At 38.7% G+C, this 17,606-nt stretch overlaps 1 protein-coding gene across 8 annotated transcripts; it reads right to left on the reverse strand.

Annotated features, from left to right (window-relative positions):
- Positions 1-2,886: 2,886 nt before the first annotated feature.
- On the reverse strand, positions 2,887-16,681 carry DCAF4 (DDB1 and CUL4 associated factor 4). Of its 8 annotated transcripts, XM_083350551.1 has the most exons (14): positions 15,980-16,026; positions 13,412-13,523; positions 12,606-12,706; positions 11,691-11,848; positions 11,312-11,394; positions 10,312-10,414; positions 9,668-9,811; positions 6,960-7,009; positions 6,194-6,273; positions 5,606-5,701; positions 5,435-5,532; positions 4,742-4,918; positions 4,536-4,650; positions 2,887-3,249 (listed from the first exon to the last, which is right to left on the reverse strand). In XM_083350551.1, the coding sequence occupies exons 2-14, from the start codon at positions 13,519-13,521 to the stop codon at positions 2,996-2,998; spliced, it is 1,569 nt and encodes a 522-aa protein (XP_083206677.1). In that variant the 5' UTR covers positions 13,522-13,523; positions 15,980-16,026; the 3' UTR covers positions 2,887-2,995. The 8 variants fall into 8 exon arrangements, with proteins under 8 accessions (XP_083206677.1, XP_083206681.1, XP_083206683.1 ...); XM_083350555.1 differs by lacking the exons at positions 11,691-11,848; positions 15,980-16,026 and adding an exon at positions 16,576-16,681; XM_083350557.1 differs by lacking the exon at positions 11,691-11,848 and having other exon boundaries at positions 15,980-15,996.
- Between the last annotated feature and the right edge of the window lie 925 nt (positions 16,682-17,606).

Below are 17,606 nucleotides of genomic sequence, written 5' to 3' on the forward strand. Positions count from 1 at the left end.
AGTCCTAGTAGACAATCACTTCAATATGAGCCAGCAGTGTGCTGCAGCTGCCAAAAAAGCCAACACAGTGCTAGGCTGTATTAACAGAGGGATAGAATCAAAATCAAGTGAAGTACTAATACCACTTTACAATGCCTTGGTAAGGCCACACCTGGAATACTGCATCCAGTTTTGGTCACCACGATGTAAAAAAGATGTCAAGACTCTAGAATGGGTACAGAGAAGAGCAACAAAGATGATTGGGGGACTGGATGCTAAAACATATAGGTAATGGTTGCTGGAATTGGCTATGTGTAGTTTAACGAAGAGAAGGGTGAGGGGTGACATGATAGCAGTGTTCCAATATCTCAGGGGCTGAGAAGAGGGAGTCAAGCTATTCTCCAAAGCACCTGAAAGCAGGACAAGAAGCAACGGATGGAAACTAGTCAAGGAGAGAAGCAACCTAGAACTAAGGAGAAACTTCCTGACAGAACAATTAACTAGTGGAACAACCTGCCTCCAGAAGTGGTGAATGCTCCAACACTGGAAGTTTTTAAGAGACTGGACAGCCATTTGCCTGAAATGGTTATAGGGTTTCTTGCCTGAGCAGGGGGTTGGACTAGATGACCTCCAAGGTCCCTTCCAACTTCTTCTTCTTCTTCTTCTTCTTCTTCTTCTTCTTCTTCTTCTTCTTCTTCTTCTTATTATTATTATTATTATTATTATTATTATTATTATTATTATTATTATTATTATTATTAAATTCAGGATCACATCATACATAAGAGTATAGGAAGCCAAACATAATGCTATAGTAATGTTTGAGCTTTTACCTGTTCATTGCAAGACAGGTACTGCAATACGGTTGCAGAAAATTATCCAGATAAAATTGCTTTTGTATAAATGGATCATAATAAACTTTTGAGAGGAGTTGGACAAATATTCTATTTTAAAAAGTGATGCTTTGTCAGAAGCCCATTGCATCTCTATAAATGTGGACAAATAATGGATGCAGTTCAATGCACTACAAAATGAATGTGGAAGAGCATATTTCCATGGAAACATTTATTTTGTAGATTAATCCCATTTATCTATCTCCCCTTCCTTGTCTCTATGTTAGGGCTTGAATCTAGAGTTTCTACCAATGCCCTGCAGAATCCAAAATAGGCTTATATCAGTTACAGAATGATTTCTGCAGCATATACATTGAATAATTGGAGTAATTAAAATACATTAATTGTTCTACACTTTCATCGTATTGGAAAAAAAATTGGAACAAATTTCTCTCTTCTGTAAGAACCAAATTGCTTAACTCATACATAATAGTCCTTTCCTCATATACAAATTCTAAAGTTCTGTCTGATGTCAGCATATGACTTTAAATATGATAGTAATCTTTCCTCCAGTGATGCACTCAACTAGTGTAAAATGGTTTCGGATGGGCAAATACAAAGGGCAGTTGCTGTATTCTAACAGACTCACTGGCAAATTGCTTTTCATACAAGATAGCTAAAAACACAAAATAGCTAAACCGTCAAACTTAACCCAACAACTGTCTAAATTAGAGATGTCAAACTGCTATCTAGTTTTGCTAAGTGTTTTATGTGATCAAACTGAAGCATAGCTTTAGATTTTGTACCAATTAAAAGACAAATTTCGCTAAGGTTAGCTAGTATAAAATCAAATCCAATGAAATGTAAATCAATAATTTACATATATAGAGCAAGATTTAATCAATTTATCAAAAAAATGTTCATTTTCTTCCCGTTTAAAATATGAGCTTGTTCTTAAACATAATACAGTATAGAATCTCGCCTGCAGGCTTTACAGTCTTAAAGGGCCATTGGGATTTTTTCTTTGCTTGTTTTTATTATATAATGCATTAAATCTATTTCAGTGGATATGTGACTGAAGGTCTATTGAAACATATTGAAATATTCAAATTAAGGAGGCTTGTCTAAAATAAGCACGTTGGATAGATTTCTGTGCTGTGTGTGTAATGCTACTCAAATAATGGGACTTTCCTCCTAAAAACCCCTCTATCTTAACCTGCATTCTCAAACTTTGTTTTAAATCAAAACATTTTTAATGTTACATAAAAGATTCTGAAGGAGATAGTAACAGGCATAGGATAGTTATCCCTTCTATTCTTTGAACAGAAACTGCCTCTTCTGGAAATGTACATTTCTTTATAACTAATAATCAATATTGGTAATGAATAGAGAACAGAGAACTGTAGTGTATGAAAACCAGTACAATTCCTCATCTACCTGGGGTTAACTAGGACAGGGTTTTTGGAAGGAGGAGCAGACTATGTAGGATGAAACAGAGAATACTAGGGAAAATTGAGGACAGTACAAACAGAAATATGTTTACACCTATTGCTAAAAAGAACAGTGGCAAAACAGGCAACGAAAGCTTTGGAGGAAATATCTCTCAAGTTATCCTACATTAGGCTGACAACCAGAAGCTTCCCATCTCAGTTAATACTATTTCAAAAGTAACATTACACAAATAATATGCTTTGGTACAATTATCTGCTTTACTTAATCTTCAAATAATGATGGGCTTTGGAAGTCTCAAAAAATCAAGTTCATTAATGTAGCAAAGATCACTCTGGACCAGGGGTGTCAAACTGCCAGCCTGCGGGCCAGTTTCATCATACCGAAGCCACACATACCCTATTGCCGGCAATGCAAAAAGAGTTGTCACGTGCTCTGGACTTTGTTAAGATGTTCAGATCTATTTGTGGAACATTCAAACATTCTGCCCCCTTTGTAATTGTGAAACATATCAGCTTTCACCATAGTTGTAAGCTTTAGCAACTGTATTAGAAGTCAAAGAAATACCAGCAATTTGAGTTTCAGTTTGTAATTACTATGAAAAGAAAAAACAAACAAGAAAACGCACACTATCCATAATCTGTTTTATTTTAACTGAAAAATATTGATAATTGTAAAAATCCCGAACGTTAACTATGAGAACTACAGCACAACTATACCCATCATTCTTATTTTCAGTCACTATGCAAGGTAGAACAGTCCGTGTTTTTAATATCCAGGCAATATGGGTCATCTGTCTTATAAGAGAAATAGTAGAGATCTTGTCTGACTGCCATAAGCAAGCCAGGAACACCTCGGACACCTCCGAGCTGTGACGAGAACACCACACTTGGGATAGAATCTCTGGAGGATGGAAATGGAGATGGGATAGTTCGTAGCAAATGAGCATCCTGGAGACTCCAAATTCGCGTATAGCAGTCTTGACCCACTAGGAAGAAAAAAGCAATTAAAATATGAACATAAAACTATTGACAGACATTTCAATAAAACTAAGTTCTTCATCCACTGCCTTTCCCAAATTAGACTGCTTGCTATAGATTTTGGTAAAGGTGGCTGATTGTAATTAAAATGGATGAAATGGCCACACAATCTGACAAACCTAGGGGGAGGAGATCATTTGTGGTACCAAGATGGAGAACAGAATGGTCTGTCTTCTGCCATTGAGCTAGTAGCTAAATTTGGGTAATAAAAACTCCAATCACCTGAGCAAAGTGAACATGTATGTGAAAAGAGACATGCCAGTTTGTCAGAGAAAAACTAACCTATTTTAGAGAATAGCAGTTTTCCTGAAATCTGGATCAATATCTCAAGCATATTATTAAAGCTAGTTAGGTGCTATTTTCATTTTGTATTAGGCTTAAAAGTTTGAAAACAATAAATACTGCTTCCAGAGTCTTTGGTTTGTTCTCAGGCCAACTTCATTTTGTATACACTAACAGTATGCGCCCTACCTTCCGGAGAAAAAAGGAGGAACCTGCCCCACTTTACATCGGGGAGGACTGTGTGGAGAGAGTTTCCTCCTTTAAATTTCTGGGAGTCTACCTCTGTGAAGATCTGACCTGGAAAGTTAACACAACCCAGGTGGCTACAAAGGCCCAACAGAGGCTTCACTTTCTTAGGGTCTTGCGGAAGAACAGGGTAGAACAACAGCTAATGACCCTCTTTTACCGGTCTACTATAGAGAGCGTCCTCTCGTACGGTATTGTGGTTTGGTATGCTGGTATGACAGCCGCGGACAGGAAAGTATTACAGAGGGTAGTGAGCACAGCACAAGACATTGTGGGCTGTTCCCTGACACCACTGGATGACATCGCCAGGGCTCGTTGCCTTGGAAGAGTGAGGAAGATTCTCAGGGATGGCTCACACCCTGGACGGTATCTCTTTACTCTCCTACCATCCGGTAGGAGATATAGGAATATAGCCAGCCGTACCAACAGGCTGAAAAATAGCTTTTATCCGTGGGCTGTTAGGCTTTTAAATGGGACATAATCTTATGCAGAATTGACTTGGGAGGCCGGTGTGTGGTGTAGTTGGTTCACATGGTGTGGTAGGATGGAGGGTTTGTTGTCACTGTGTGTTGGGGGGAGGGAGCACGGGGGGAGGCTCAGCTAATCTCAATGTACACATGTTGTACTTTGACAATAAAGGTTTATTATTATTCAGACCTGTTTATTATTTAATAATAAATACAGTCTAAGACCAACAATGCCATACCTGCTGAAAGAAGCCCTTCCTCCTCATTGATGTGCAAAGGAAGAATAGTATGCTCATTTTTATGACCGCTATATTCTTTTACACATTTTAGTTGTCTCATGTCCCAGAGCTTTATCTGCAAGTGATCAAAGCAACAGAACTAATATAACTCTGTTTTAAGTAGAAGGATGTTATTGTCAGGAAAATTTTATTTTAAAAAATCCTACCTGTCCTAACATATCTGCAGCCAGGAGATACTGCTCACTTTTCAGGAGATTAACAGATGTGACTGCTGAGTCATGGAAGAATTGCCCTGCTTTCCATCTTTGCCCTTTATGGTTGCATTGACGGACATCTATACTGAAAATCTCTCCTGAACGACAACCATTATATAAAACTGGAGACTAGAAAAGCCAAGGAAGAAATTAAAACATTTTCAACTAAATCTGCCCTCAAAAACAGCCTTCATTTTTTAATAACACTTTATATTGGATTTTTTTAGGCTACAGAAGCACATAAGGGGCTGTTAATTCTAATAATATATAAATCATAATATAAAAATGGGCTCAGTAATTCTGTTTTATCCAAATGCAAGCAGCTGAAGAAAGAGGGCAAGGTTTAAGTTTAACTGTATCATATATCTTTTATTACATGTCCCAAACTGGTTGTCTGGCAAAAAGTGGTTTACATTAGCAGCAGATTTTCTAGTGACCAAATATTCAGCATTAGTGACATTATATCATGTGATTATCTGAATAATAGGCTGCAATTTCTTTCTCCTAGAATGCCATGCCAACAAATTTAAACAGCCATTATCTTATAGCAGTTCATCTGCTTTCTGTCCTCTCATGCCCTTATTATATCCTGCCAGCATTAAGTTCTGGTGAATAAATGTATATCAAGCTGATAGCCTCTCCTACCTGGGTGGCAAATTGCTGTGCTAGAACATCACTGTTGGTATTAAATGTTTGATGATGACCAGTCACTGCATTAGTAACAATGATTCGTTGACTTAAACCTAAGACAAACAAAAATGTTAAGTGACAAGTGTATAATAAGAAGACACCATAATAGAAATTTGAATTACTAACCTGTGCTAAAGCAGTTATTCGCCTGAGGGTTATGACACCAGGCACAAGACCAGGCTGTGGAGATGTTGAACCTCCATGATATTCCACATTGATCTCCTAAAATAAATAGGAAGATATTGAATGCTGCATTTTTTGTCCCATATCTTCATTAATTCTTGTTTGCTTAATGTGTTTTATGATTTTTACTAATATTGGGCTTCACAAGTTTCTATATCCCTAACCTGAGATAGAAATCCAAGTTCTTACAATAATGTATATTATGTAGCAAAAAATGTTCACTCCTGGACCAATATTGTTGTATTTTATCACACATCAACAGAAATAGTTCAAATGCATTTTCCAGGGAAAATACGTCTATTTTATAATATCTATAGATAAGACTTGTTTTCAAATTTCAGTTCCCTGTTAATATTCTCATGGATCAAAAATATATGTACCTATATGGGTAGGAATTAATGGAGTAGCAGCAGACACAACATTCTCTTCAGAGATATGTAAACATTTATTGATCTATTTAAAACATTTATATAGCCGCCTACATAATAACAAACTTTCTTTTTGTCCCATCCTCAAACAAATATGAAATACCTGTGTTAGAGGTGCTGAAGAAGGAAGCTGGGAGCAGGCTGGCACACCCTAAGTTTTCTGCAGCACCCATGAGGCAAAACTTGAAAAATGCAGTTAAGGATATTAAAGATGCAAAGAGTGTGCATAAAAGCAAACTGTGTCACACTGATAAAATCTTTCACTAGAAAACAGTAGTGTTCAGATTATATTAAACTATACAGTAAAATATTCATTCACTGAAACTAATGCTTCCATTCTGATTTTACTGATCCATTGCAATGATTTTACACTGTTCATTTGAAAGATACTGGGCAATTTTTGACCATTAAAATTCCATCCCTCTCTTTTTAACAAAATGAAAAAAGAAATATTCTTCCTCTTCCGTCCATAAAGGAGGGTGAGTGCAACAAAGGCTAAAATCAGCATTTCTTAATCTGGTTTACAAAATAGCAAAAATATGTTTTTGTTTTTAGTACAGGATTTTCCAGAAGTGCTACACTTTGTGGCAGATGTGACCCTGACTTCAAATTAGTCTGCAGCTTCAAGCCTTCTTATCAAATGGTAACTTTAAATCACTTTTTAACTTTCAAATCAAGAATGTAGTTGCATATGATTCTCATCAAATATTTTCCCATTCCCTTTGCTACAGCCTCAGTCCAGAAGGATTTAATATCATCAAGAAACCTTACAGAGTTGGTTTTTAGTTTTTTAAAAACAAAGTTACTCTGTGCAATAGTTTTGTAATGAATATAAACTTAAGACATCCATTATTTAATTATAAGGATATAAAACATGAGAATCCAGATGACTCAAAGAGGCCCAGCACACAGAATTCACCTTGGAAAATAAAAGGCAGATAAGCCTATTACAGCAAACAGTAGGAAAAATTAAATGAGAAGACTGGAGCAACTGCTAAAAAAGATGCAAAAAATCCAATAGGCAATACTACTTTGGAATGAAAGTAACTATACAGAAAAACAGGAATATGTCACTAAGGTGTACGTAGGCCTCAGTAAATATTTTATTAAATCTTGTACATGCTTCAAACTAAACAAAGAGCAACCAACAAAAATAAAATGAAACCATATTAAAACAGATTGCAATGAGGACTATTCAGACAACCAGAAAAAGAATTCAAAATGGGCTCACAAAACCTATCTGGCGGAAAAGCTTGGTTTTTATAGGCAGGGGTGGAACTGCTATAAACACAGCAGCAACTCTACGGCATTTCAGAATATATTAATTAGTTGAAAGTATGAATCATTAATATTCATTTTAATTGCTTACTAGACAACCTGAAACCTGTTGGGTCATTGCTTTGGAGAAATGCCCTTACCTAAACAGAGAAGCATAATGACTGCAGGCAGGCAGGAGAGGAAAACAAAATCATTGGGAGTGGAAGCAACTTCCAATATCCTGGTGGCTGCCCGCTTAGGTTTCCTTGTGGGAAGCCGCCAATGAGCCCTGGAAATCTTCCCTTCCCAGTAGGCAAGTGAGTGATTGCTGCCAGGTGGGGGAGGGAGCAAGGGAGTGTGTACGTGGCCAGCAATATAGCGTGACTGGACCATTTCTCCATTGACTTTCTCCCTGCAAGCTTCCCACAAGAAAAGACTTTGCTAGCAAGAAAGGTGGCAAGGAGCATAAAAGCATCAGCAATCATTATCGGTCCTTTCTGGATTTCCCATTAACTTGAGGAACCGTCAGAAAGCGCTGAAAATGAGGACCAAGTGACTGCAGATAAACACGGCAGGGGCACTGAATAGCAGCAGCGCCGTAGCGCTGAAGCAGCAAACAAACAAAGAACAAAAACAACATTTCAATCCCTGGAAAGTAATGGATTCCAGCAGTTGATGACAAAGTTTTGCCCTACTGATGCAGTGTTTTGCCCAACTGAAGGTTACAAAGTATCAAACAGGCATGGAAGTTTTAGTAATAGATGGACATGAACAGAACTTCCTCTTTAAAGGCCAGATTGCAATGTAAAAAAGAAATGTATAGGACACATCCATTGCATCCAGCCTAAGTTATGATAAGCAAAATACTACAACTGATCAAGTGGGAAAAAACACATTCTAACAAGTTCTCAGGTTAATTACTCAGCAGAACTCAGATTATTCTATTCATACAAGAACCAACACGCTGACAATTTGTAATACTTTTTCATTCTTACCCAGTATTTTAAATTAAACTGCATAAAAAGACATTTATATCCCATCTTCTAAAAACAGTCCAGGGCTAGAAATATAATAAAATAATTAAAACCCCAAAGAGAAGCATTAATGCCTAAAATAACAGAACTATTATTTACATAGCAACAAAATGTCAGCAAAAAGGATGCCTTTATGAGATGTATTTTGGAAAGCCCTTTCACTTTACATACAAGTGGGAGCATCTAGAGCAGGGGTCAGCAACCTGAAACAGTGAAAGAGCCACTTGGAACAGGTTCCCTCACAAAAGGAAAAACTGGGAGCCATAAAAAATGTGTGTGCATGTGCGTACATGCGCGCATGCGCAGAACAGGGTTTGACTGAAGAGTGGAGCTAAGGTGAAATATGCACCTACCCTGCATATTTGAATTGATTGAACTTTTTTAGTCCCACTTTTTTTTTTGGACTGCACATGGCAGAGGACTGGGAGCCGCAGGAGATGGCTGAAAGAGCCGCATGCGGCTCCAGAGCCGCGGGTTGCAGACCTGTGATCTAGAGGATCTACACTGACCTCAATAAGGTCATATGAAGAAAAGAAATCCATGCGATATCTCAGCTCTGCATTGTGAAGCCATAAAACCCCTGGAGTTTAAATAGGGGTTGGAAAAACGATCAAGAGTTACTACAGTTACTTAGAAAGAAAAGAAATTGGTTCTCAGCATCTAGAACACAGCAACATGTTCTAAACTACAAATTCTGAAGTAATCCATACATAATGAGTAGCCTAGACCGGGGGATAGGCAACCCCCAGTCCGTGGACCAGTGCCCAGCTGTGGCATGCAAGCAACCGGTCTGCACAAACAAGCAAAGCCCCATCCGAGGGATGCAGGCAGCACACAAAACCATGCACCCTCCGGTCTGTGGAAAAACATCTCTCCATGGAACCAGTCCCTGGTGCCCAAAAAGTTGGGGACCTCTGGCCTAGAGTAGGATAACTGAGGTGCATCAGCTCAAACTGGTGGAAAACACTCTGGAGTATAAGCCAAGAAAACACCCAAATTCTTTTTTTACAAAGAATTTATCCAACTCAAGAGTTGTACTGAATTCTACAAAAACTTCTATCACAAAAGTTGAATTGAGTTCCACTTGGGTGCTATATTTACCATTTTTCAACCCTTAAATATTCTGCGTTGTTCCTTTTTAAAACTCATTTAACATTTCATTTTGTAAAATCAACCAAATATAACTTAACTAAAACCATCAACCATAATGTTTACCAAATAAAACCTTAACCACAAGTTTATAATTTATGTCATCAAAAGATATGAGTGACTGCAGGACAGAATACCTTCCGATTTGTGAAACATGGGTTATCGTACATCTCTACGGTAAGAGAATTCTTTCCCAAACCACTGAGGTCGACAATTCCATATTTACATCCTCCTCGTTCTGCATCGTTCACAGTGATTATTCTCTCAGAGGCAGTGTCTGCCTGCAAAAAAAGATGTGAATTATTCTACAACGGTGTACTCTACAGTTTTTCTCTGAAGGCACATCCACTGATATTCAATGATGGAGAATATTTTTTTATTCCTTTTAAACTGTTAATGTCCCCAAATGTCATAGTTTAACACATGTCAATTTTTAATTTTCTTGGTTGATATTTCCTAATAAACACAACCAGTTGCATAATGTTTCACAATATAACATCAAACATGTCAAACGTTTCTCTCATCTCACAGTCCCATTCTAGCTAACTCTTGCATTCTTCCAAACGTTTCTTAAAAAGAATTTGTAAAAATACTTAAGAGAATACCTGCAAGAAAAAAAAATCCTTAATGTAAAATCATATTATAACCTTAATGTAAATATTATTTATTGGGCTTATAAGTTGCTCTGCTCAACTGACTCTATGCGGCATACCATTCCATAAATCTGTAATCTGAGTTAAATATATAATAAAAATTAAAACCAACAAATCTGCCACCATACCACAATTAGTTTAAAATTGTTGCTTCCAGAAACTGAAGAATTGAGGTTCTCAATTTCTAATTTCCTTCTCTGCATGCAATTCACCTTTAATTCATGAATCAGCCTACATAAGAAAGCAAAACAGGGACAATTAAGTAAACTGAAACTGAATGTCAATAGAGACTATTACTTAGCTAAAAGGCAGTTTTCAATTGCTCAAAAATCTCCAGCCCTGTTTATTCCAGTGTTTTAACCAGGCTATTTGGTTAAAGTTATTTTTTAAATATTAGATGTATATGGGATATACGTATATATTAAAATAACATTAGCTGATCAAAGGTAAACAAAACCCTAATAATTACAAAGATAAATAATATCCTAAAATAGAACGTATCCATCCAGGAAGAGCCTCTTGAAGGTCCCCCAACTTCACACAGTGTATGGGGCCACAGATCAAGTGATAAGATCGTGTTGATGGTAGACCCTACTGCATCAAACATTTTATGCCTATCTTTACATGTGGCTCCAATTCATCCTGACTTCAGGAAGCAAGTTAAAGGGTACCATTATAGCAGGGGTCTTCAAACTCGGCCCTTTTATGACTCATGGACTTCAACTCCCAGAATTCCTCAGCCAGGCACACTGGCTGAGGAATTCTGGGAGTTGAAGTCCATGAGTCATAAAAGGGCCGAGTTTGAAGACCCCTGCATTATAGTGTACTTTTGACTTACAGTTTTGTTTGCATGATCTTATGAATGTTACTGTTTTGATTTTTTTAAAAAAAAATGTATTACATTTAAAATATTGTATACTGCTGAGAGTCTATGTGGAATGGGCAATTTAATAAAACTGTCACATAGGTAAATCAGGATAAACCCATAAAAATACAATGTCTCCAGAAACAGTCACCCCTGGTATTAGGTTTTAGTCTAGCAAACAGATTCTCTTTTCTGCGGGACTATTAAGGTCAACACTATAGTGTAAAAGCTCTGCAACATAAACAGGTCTTAAAATATCTTACCTGCAATAAGTGATAGAACTATAGAAACCTAATTGCTTCTTGCGTAAGATAGTTGAAGAGTTCAGCCCAGATCTGGGTGTTTTCTATTGAAAACAATAAAAAAACAAAATAATGTTTCTTGTTCAGATTAAATTATGTGTGGTTACCATTTTAATATCCAAAAATCGAATGGATTTCATGCAATAGTAGACCCCCTTACTATGGTCAAACCAACAGTTTATGATTGCAACTAATTGTTATTAGCACAAAGATTTATAATGAAACTCAGATGAAAATAAAGAGAAGGCTACTCTCTATCACAAAACTAATTTTAATGAGTCGAAAGGGTTTAAAAGCAGGTACGAAATGTTAGCACTATGTGACAGTAATTCAACCCTACCTTTACCATTTTCTCATCCTCTTTTAAAAGTTTTAACCTTTGCCTTTCCATCTCTTTCTGATGAATACCCTCCTTGGTGAGAGGATTACAGTTGTTATGCCCAGGAAGTAAACGAAAATAGCGATTCTTTTCAGGATCATAATAAAATCCTGGTAATTCTTAAAAAAAGAGAACGACAGATCCTATTATTAGAAGGCTCTTTCAACTTCTTCAAAACTTACACAGTATTGCAGTTTTAGGATCGGGAATAGGAAACTTCATACTTCCAGTTCAATCCAAAGAAGTTCCTTTTGTTTGTTATACTACAAATAAGCATGGCTACTAAAATAGTAATAAAAATCCAGTCTGAACATCTGACTCACTGTGTGACAAACCATGATAAAAGATAAGAATCATTTATACTAGTAAGATTAAAATAACTCAAAATAAAATTCAGCAAGTAGAACAGCAACGTTTATTCTAAAAAAAATTAAATGAATTTTATGTAAAAGTTATCTAACACACTGTCCTCACCAAAAAGCAACTATACCGTGCTTATACTGTATATTTTTCTCAAAATATTCAGACTTTAGATGCACTTTAGATACCAGTTATGGTAGTTATAAAATAGCCAATCACACACATTTGCTGCAATTAGCAAAATATTTGCATCTGAGCAATTACATAAAATTGTCTAACAATCACAGTCTGAGAGAGGAGGAAAGAGTGTAAACTGTATAAATTACGTGAAAAAAAATGTCTTCCTATGTTAATACTTGGGGAAAAAGCGATTGTTACTAAAAACAGTCATTTTCTATTTGTCCATAAAATTTGTCATTTTGAAAATTGATTTATTTTTAACCATGAAGGAAAATCATGTTTTGAAAAGTTTAATGACTTTTTTGGCTCAAACCTATAGAAGTAATAGAAACCTGCCTGGAACAGACGAACTTTGGCATGAATGGGAAGATGCAGAGGGTGATTCAGTTTGGCTTCTACCAGAGTCCTGCAAGCTTTGCAATTCTCTTTGTTCAGGCCTATGAATATGTGTAAAAGAAAGAAATAAGAAGATAGTAGACAAGCTAAATAATGAAGCAAACACAGAAATATTCAAGGGCTAAAAGTTTACAAAGAGCAGAAAATGATGTCAAAAATTCCACTGCTGCATATATAGCACAATATCGCATCTGAACTATATCTTTAAATTCGTTTCTCAGGCCTTTCATTAATTTACTGAAGCAGCTGACAAGGCATGGAGGGTACTGAGAAATGGCCTCCATTAAACTAGAGAATCTTGGAACTGCAGGAGAAATCTGTAGTTAATAGAATTCTTGGTGTCTGCCAAACATGTTTATGACAGCAACTAGCATTTAGAAGAGGCTTTACCATAGTGCCAATAAAAGCCCTCTCTGCCATGTCCTCTTAAATCACAGAAGAGTAGTGATAGCACAGCAATTCCTTTCGGGTGCTACATTGAAAAAAACCTTAATATGCAGCTGAGCTTCACAAGCGGAATGTATCAGCATTTCTTAAGGATTACCCCAATTAGTAATAATAAACCAAAACATAAAATGTTCCAAGTACTACAGTATAAGGATGGGTTACATGACCTTAAAAGTAGCAAAGCATTTATAGTAGATAGAAAAAAGCAAACCCATACAGTATAAATTTCTGGCACATAACTTTTAAATAATCTACTCTCTTTGAAATGCATTTTTAAAAGGCCAAAAATAAACACTTGCCTTTCAGTAGAATGCTGATGGTGGAATACCATGTAAGGTTGGGTATTACGCATTCGTCTATGATTATGCTGTTCATGGTTTCTTCTACCTCGCCACCTATTTCTCTTCATCTCTGTAATGAATAAAAGTACTTTAAAATATAACTTACCAAGCTTTTTGAGTAATGTTGATAGCTTTGGAATTCAACAATCTACCAGAAAAATTAATAACAAGCATGTCCACTTAAATATTTCAAAAAAATAAATGGTGGCCACCATCATGATCTGCAAATCTAACACAGACAGGAGAACTTGTTCCACTGTGCATACAAGAGTCATAATTAGGCACAAATTGTCCACCAGTTTGTAAACAAGTTCATCAAATTGACCCTTTCTTTGTATAAATTTAATAATAAACCTTTATTGTCAAAGTACAACATGTGCACATTGAGATTAGCTGAGCCTCCCCCCCGTGCTCTCTCCCCCCAACACACAGTGACAACAAACCCTCCATCCTACCACACCATGTGAACCAACTACACCACACACCGGCCTCCCAAGTCAATTCTGCATAAGTTCGCAGAGATTACACCCCATTTAACAGCCTAACAGCCCACGGATAAAAGCTATTCTTCAGCCTGTTGGTACGGCTGGCTATACTCCTATATCTCCTACCGGATGGTAGGATGGTAATCCAAGTATGCAACGTATTCCAAAATTATGCATAAATGGTCCATCTTAGGAACACTTCATTTTTAACAAATATCATTTACAGGAAAAAGTACAGGAAGAAAGAAAAGTCAAACTTAACTCACTGTCACTATATGGACATAAAGCTTTTTTCCCACGTCAGTAAATAAATTGTTGCTGTGTTTTTGACTTTTTAGTCAAGCCTACAATCTGATATGACCATACTGCAGGGGTAGGCAACATTGGCTCTTTTATGACTTTGGACTTCAACTCCCAGAATTCCTGAACCAGTCGGCTCAGGAATTCTGGGAGTTGAAGTCCACGAGTCATAAAAGAGCCAAGGTTGCCTACCCCTGCCCTATTGCCTCCAATCCAAGAACTATTGTAACTAGAACTGACTCTGTTTTGAACCCAGGTAAGCTCAATATAGGGGCTACAGGTAAGCGAAACATAGTGATTTGCGTTTTTTGAATTTATTAAATTTGAACTTCTGCAAGTACTAGCTTTAGGGGATGATTAAGCTGGTGTAAAACATCAAGATATGTTTAGCATGGCAGTTTTTATCTGCAGTGACTTAGGCTACTCTCTTCACATTATTACTCTGCCCCAGTCGCATGTTGCCTCCAAGGATTTCTCCCTGTCTTCATTTTGTCTTTACAACAATCTGCTTAGTTAGCTCACGCAGAAAGGGATTACCATACAATCATCCACAGACTTTAGGGCTTAAAGATTTTTTTGATTCTGAGTTTCCTCCACATCTAGTCTCTTATCCCAAAGTGCTTCAAAGTTCAAGGAAGATGGTACCAAAAACATAAGCAAAAATTCTCACATAACAAGCTCAATACTTGGAAATCCTGCAGATGCATCCATCCATTTCTCTTGGGGAAAAAGCAATAAACATTTGTTGTTGTGGGATCCTTGGTACCCTCTGAGCTTGTTTTCTTCCAGACATTTCATTACCACATAACAAAGCTCAGAGAGCATCAAGGGACGCACAGCTCAACCTTGAGCTACAAATATTCTCTCCTATCAGAGCTGAGGAAGCTTCTTGGATGAGAAGCGAAACATCTTCAAAGAAAAACAAGAAAATCCAGTTGCCTTGTGAAGAAAGCACCTTTGGGTCTCGTAATGGAAGTTTGCCATTGTTTTCTGCTGGGACTTTTAAAAAAACAACAACATTGTTTGACTTTGACAGCCTTCCATCCAAGTCCGAGTCAGACCCTGCCTAGTTTCTCAAAACCAACTAAGATCAACTAGGTCAGGGGTGTCAAACTCAATTTCATTGAGGGCCGCATCAGCATTGCGGTTGTCCTCAAGGGGCCGGGTGGGTGTGGCCTGGGTCTACTGGGTGGGCATGGCTAGAATGCGTATGGCCTACTGGGTGGGCATGGCCAGCTCTACATCATTCACATCGAGGGTGCCTATGGGGGCCCTGGCAGGAGTGGGACAGATCTGAGGGTCTCTGGCAGAAGGAGGGTCTCTGGGCCGGGGCCAAGGCAGTGGGAGCCGTTCCCTCACTGTTTCCAGGATGGCTTCATGGGCCACATGAAACCACTTCACAGGCCGGATCCGGCCCCCGGGCCTTGTGTTTGACATGTCTGAACTAGGTGACTCCCACAATCGTGCAGTTACGCAGTTCGCCTTTTAGATCGTCTGCTCCGTGCAGGGATCCAATCCAAAGCCTCCGGGAGAAATGGTGGCTGCCCTCTGCTTCAGCCTAGCCACCTCTGAAGAGCTTGCCTGGTTCCTGGGTAACCACACCATCTGAAATCTCCATCCCCAAAGCACCCGAGAGCAGGACAAGAAGCAAGGGATGGAAACTAATCAAGGAGAGAAGCAGCCTAGGACTAAGGAGAAACTTCCTGACAAGTTAGAACAATTAATCAGTGGAACAACCTACCTCCAGAAGTGGTGAACGCTCCAATAATGGAAGTTTTTAAGAAGAGATTAGACCAGGGGTCTTCAAACTCAGCCCTTTTATGACTCATGGACTTCAACTCCCCAGAATTCCTCAGCCAGCATGTCTGGCTGAGGAATTCTGGGGGTTGAAGTCCATGAGTCATAAAAGGGCCGAGTTTGAAGACCCCTGGATTAGACAGTCCCTTGTCTGAAATGGTATAGGGCAGGGGTAGGCAACCTCGGCTCTTTTATGACTCATGGACTTCAACTCCCAGAATTCCAGAGTCAGCTTGGCTGGCTCAGGAATTCTGGGAGTTGAAGTCCACGAGTCATAAAAGAGCCGAGGTTGCCTACCCCTGGTATAGGGTTTCCTGGCTTTCCTGCCTGAGCAGGGGGTTGGACTAGAAGACCTCCAAGGTAAGGTCTGTCCTGTCCTATCCTATCCTTAAATGCCTGCCTTTTTATAGGGACTTCTCTACGTTCGCAGAGGAGCCCTCCCGCTCTCCTTCAATCTGCTACCACCGGCCACGAGCAGAGGAAGGAGATTTTACGCCCCGTCCTGCCTCTTTCTCCCGTCGTGAAAGCCACGGATCTCACCCTCGCCACGAACCCGCCTAACCCGCAGAGGAAGACTTCGTTTTCGCTTGCATCAACCTCTCGGCCACCCGGAGATTTCAATTGGCCAACAGCGGGCGCCTATCCCGTCGCGCGTTCTTTCCACAACGCGGAAACAGCAGGTTCCGAGGCATTCCCTCTGTCACGTGGCCTCGTTCCCTTGCCCCTTAAACAGGGCTAGGCAGCCTTGGCTCTTTTATGACTCGTGGACTTCAACTCCCAGAATTCCTGGGAGTGCCAGCACAGCTCAGGAATTCTGGGAGTTGAAGTCCACGAGTCATAAAAGAGCCAAGGTAAAAGAATCGGGTCACGCGATTGTCCGGCCTTGGAGGAGGAGGGAACTTACTAAATACATGCAGAAGTAGGCGGTGCGCTGCGGAGAAATGAGGTTTTAACTGGAGAATGTGCGAATGCGACTCTGACAACAGAGAGATACGAAATAGGTTTACTGTGTGACGGTATTTCTCGATCTTGACCGCGGGAGGATGGGTGTATTTCAACTCCCGCTTGGTTGGGGAATTCTGGGAATTGAAGTCCACACGTCTTCGAGTTGCCAAGGTTGAGAAACACCGGGTTAGAGGCACGAACCTGTCAGTATTGTAGAAGTGAAACATACATTTTCTTTAAAAAAAAAATCAGTTGAGAAGAGCAGTTTGCAAGCTGTAGATATTGCTGAACGGCTTCTCTTTTATGACTTCTGTTTTAAGGCCATGAATGAAAATCCTACCAAATGAATAAGGAAAACTGCAGAATGAACATATGGTCATCCATATGTCACTGGCTTTCCTTTGATGAAGGGGTACTAGGAGATATTTTTTTTAAAGGATAGACAAGACAGTCACTTGTCTGAAATAGTATACGGCTTTCTGCCTGAGTAGGGGGTTGGACTAGTAGACCTTCAATGTCCCTTCCAACTCTGTTATTCTGCATTCTGTATTTATTTTTGGGCACTTAAAACATTTTGGATTTATGAAATAGATTGGTGGCAGTTTTTATAAAGTCTGTTTCCTTGC

The sequence above is a fragment of the Vipera ursinii genome, assembly GCF_947247035.1.
Source record: "Vipera ursinii genome assembly, chromosome: 1".
NCBI lineage: Eukaryota > Metazoa > Chordata > Lepidosauria > Squamata > Viperidae > Vipera > Vipera ursinii.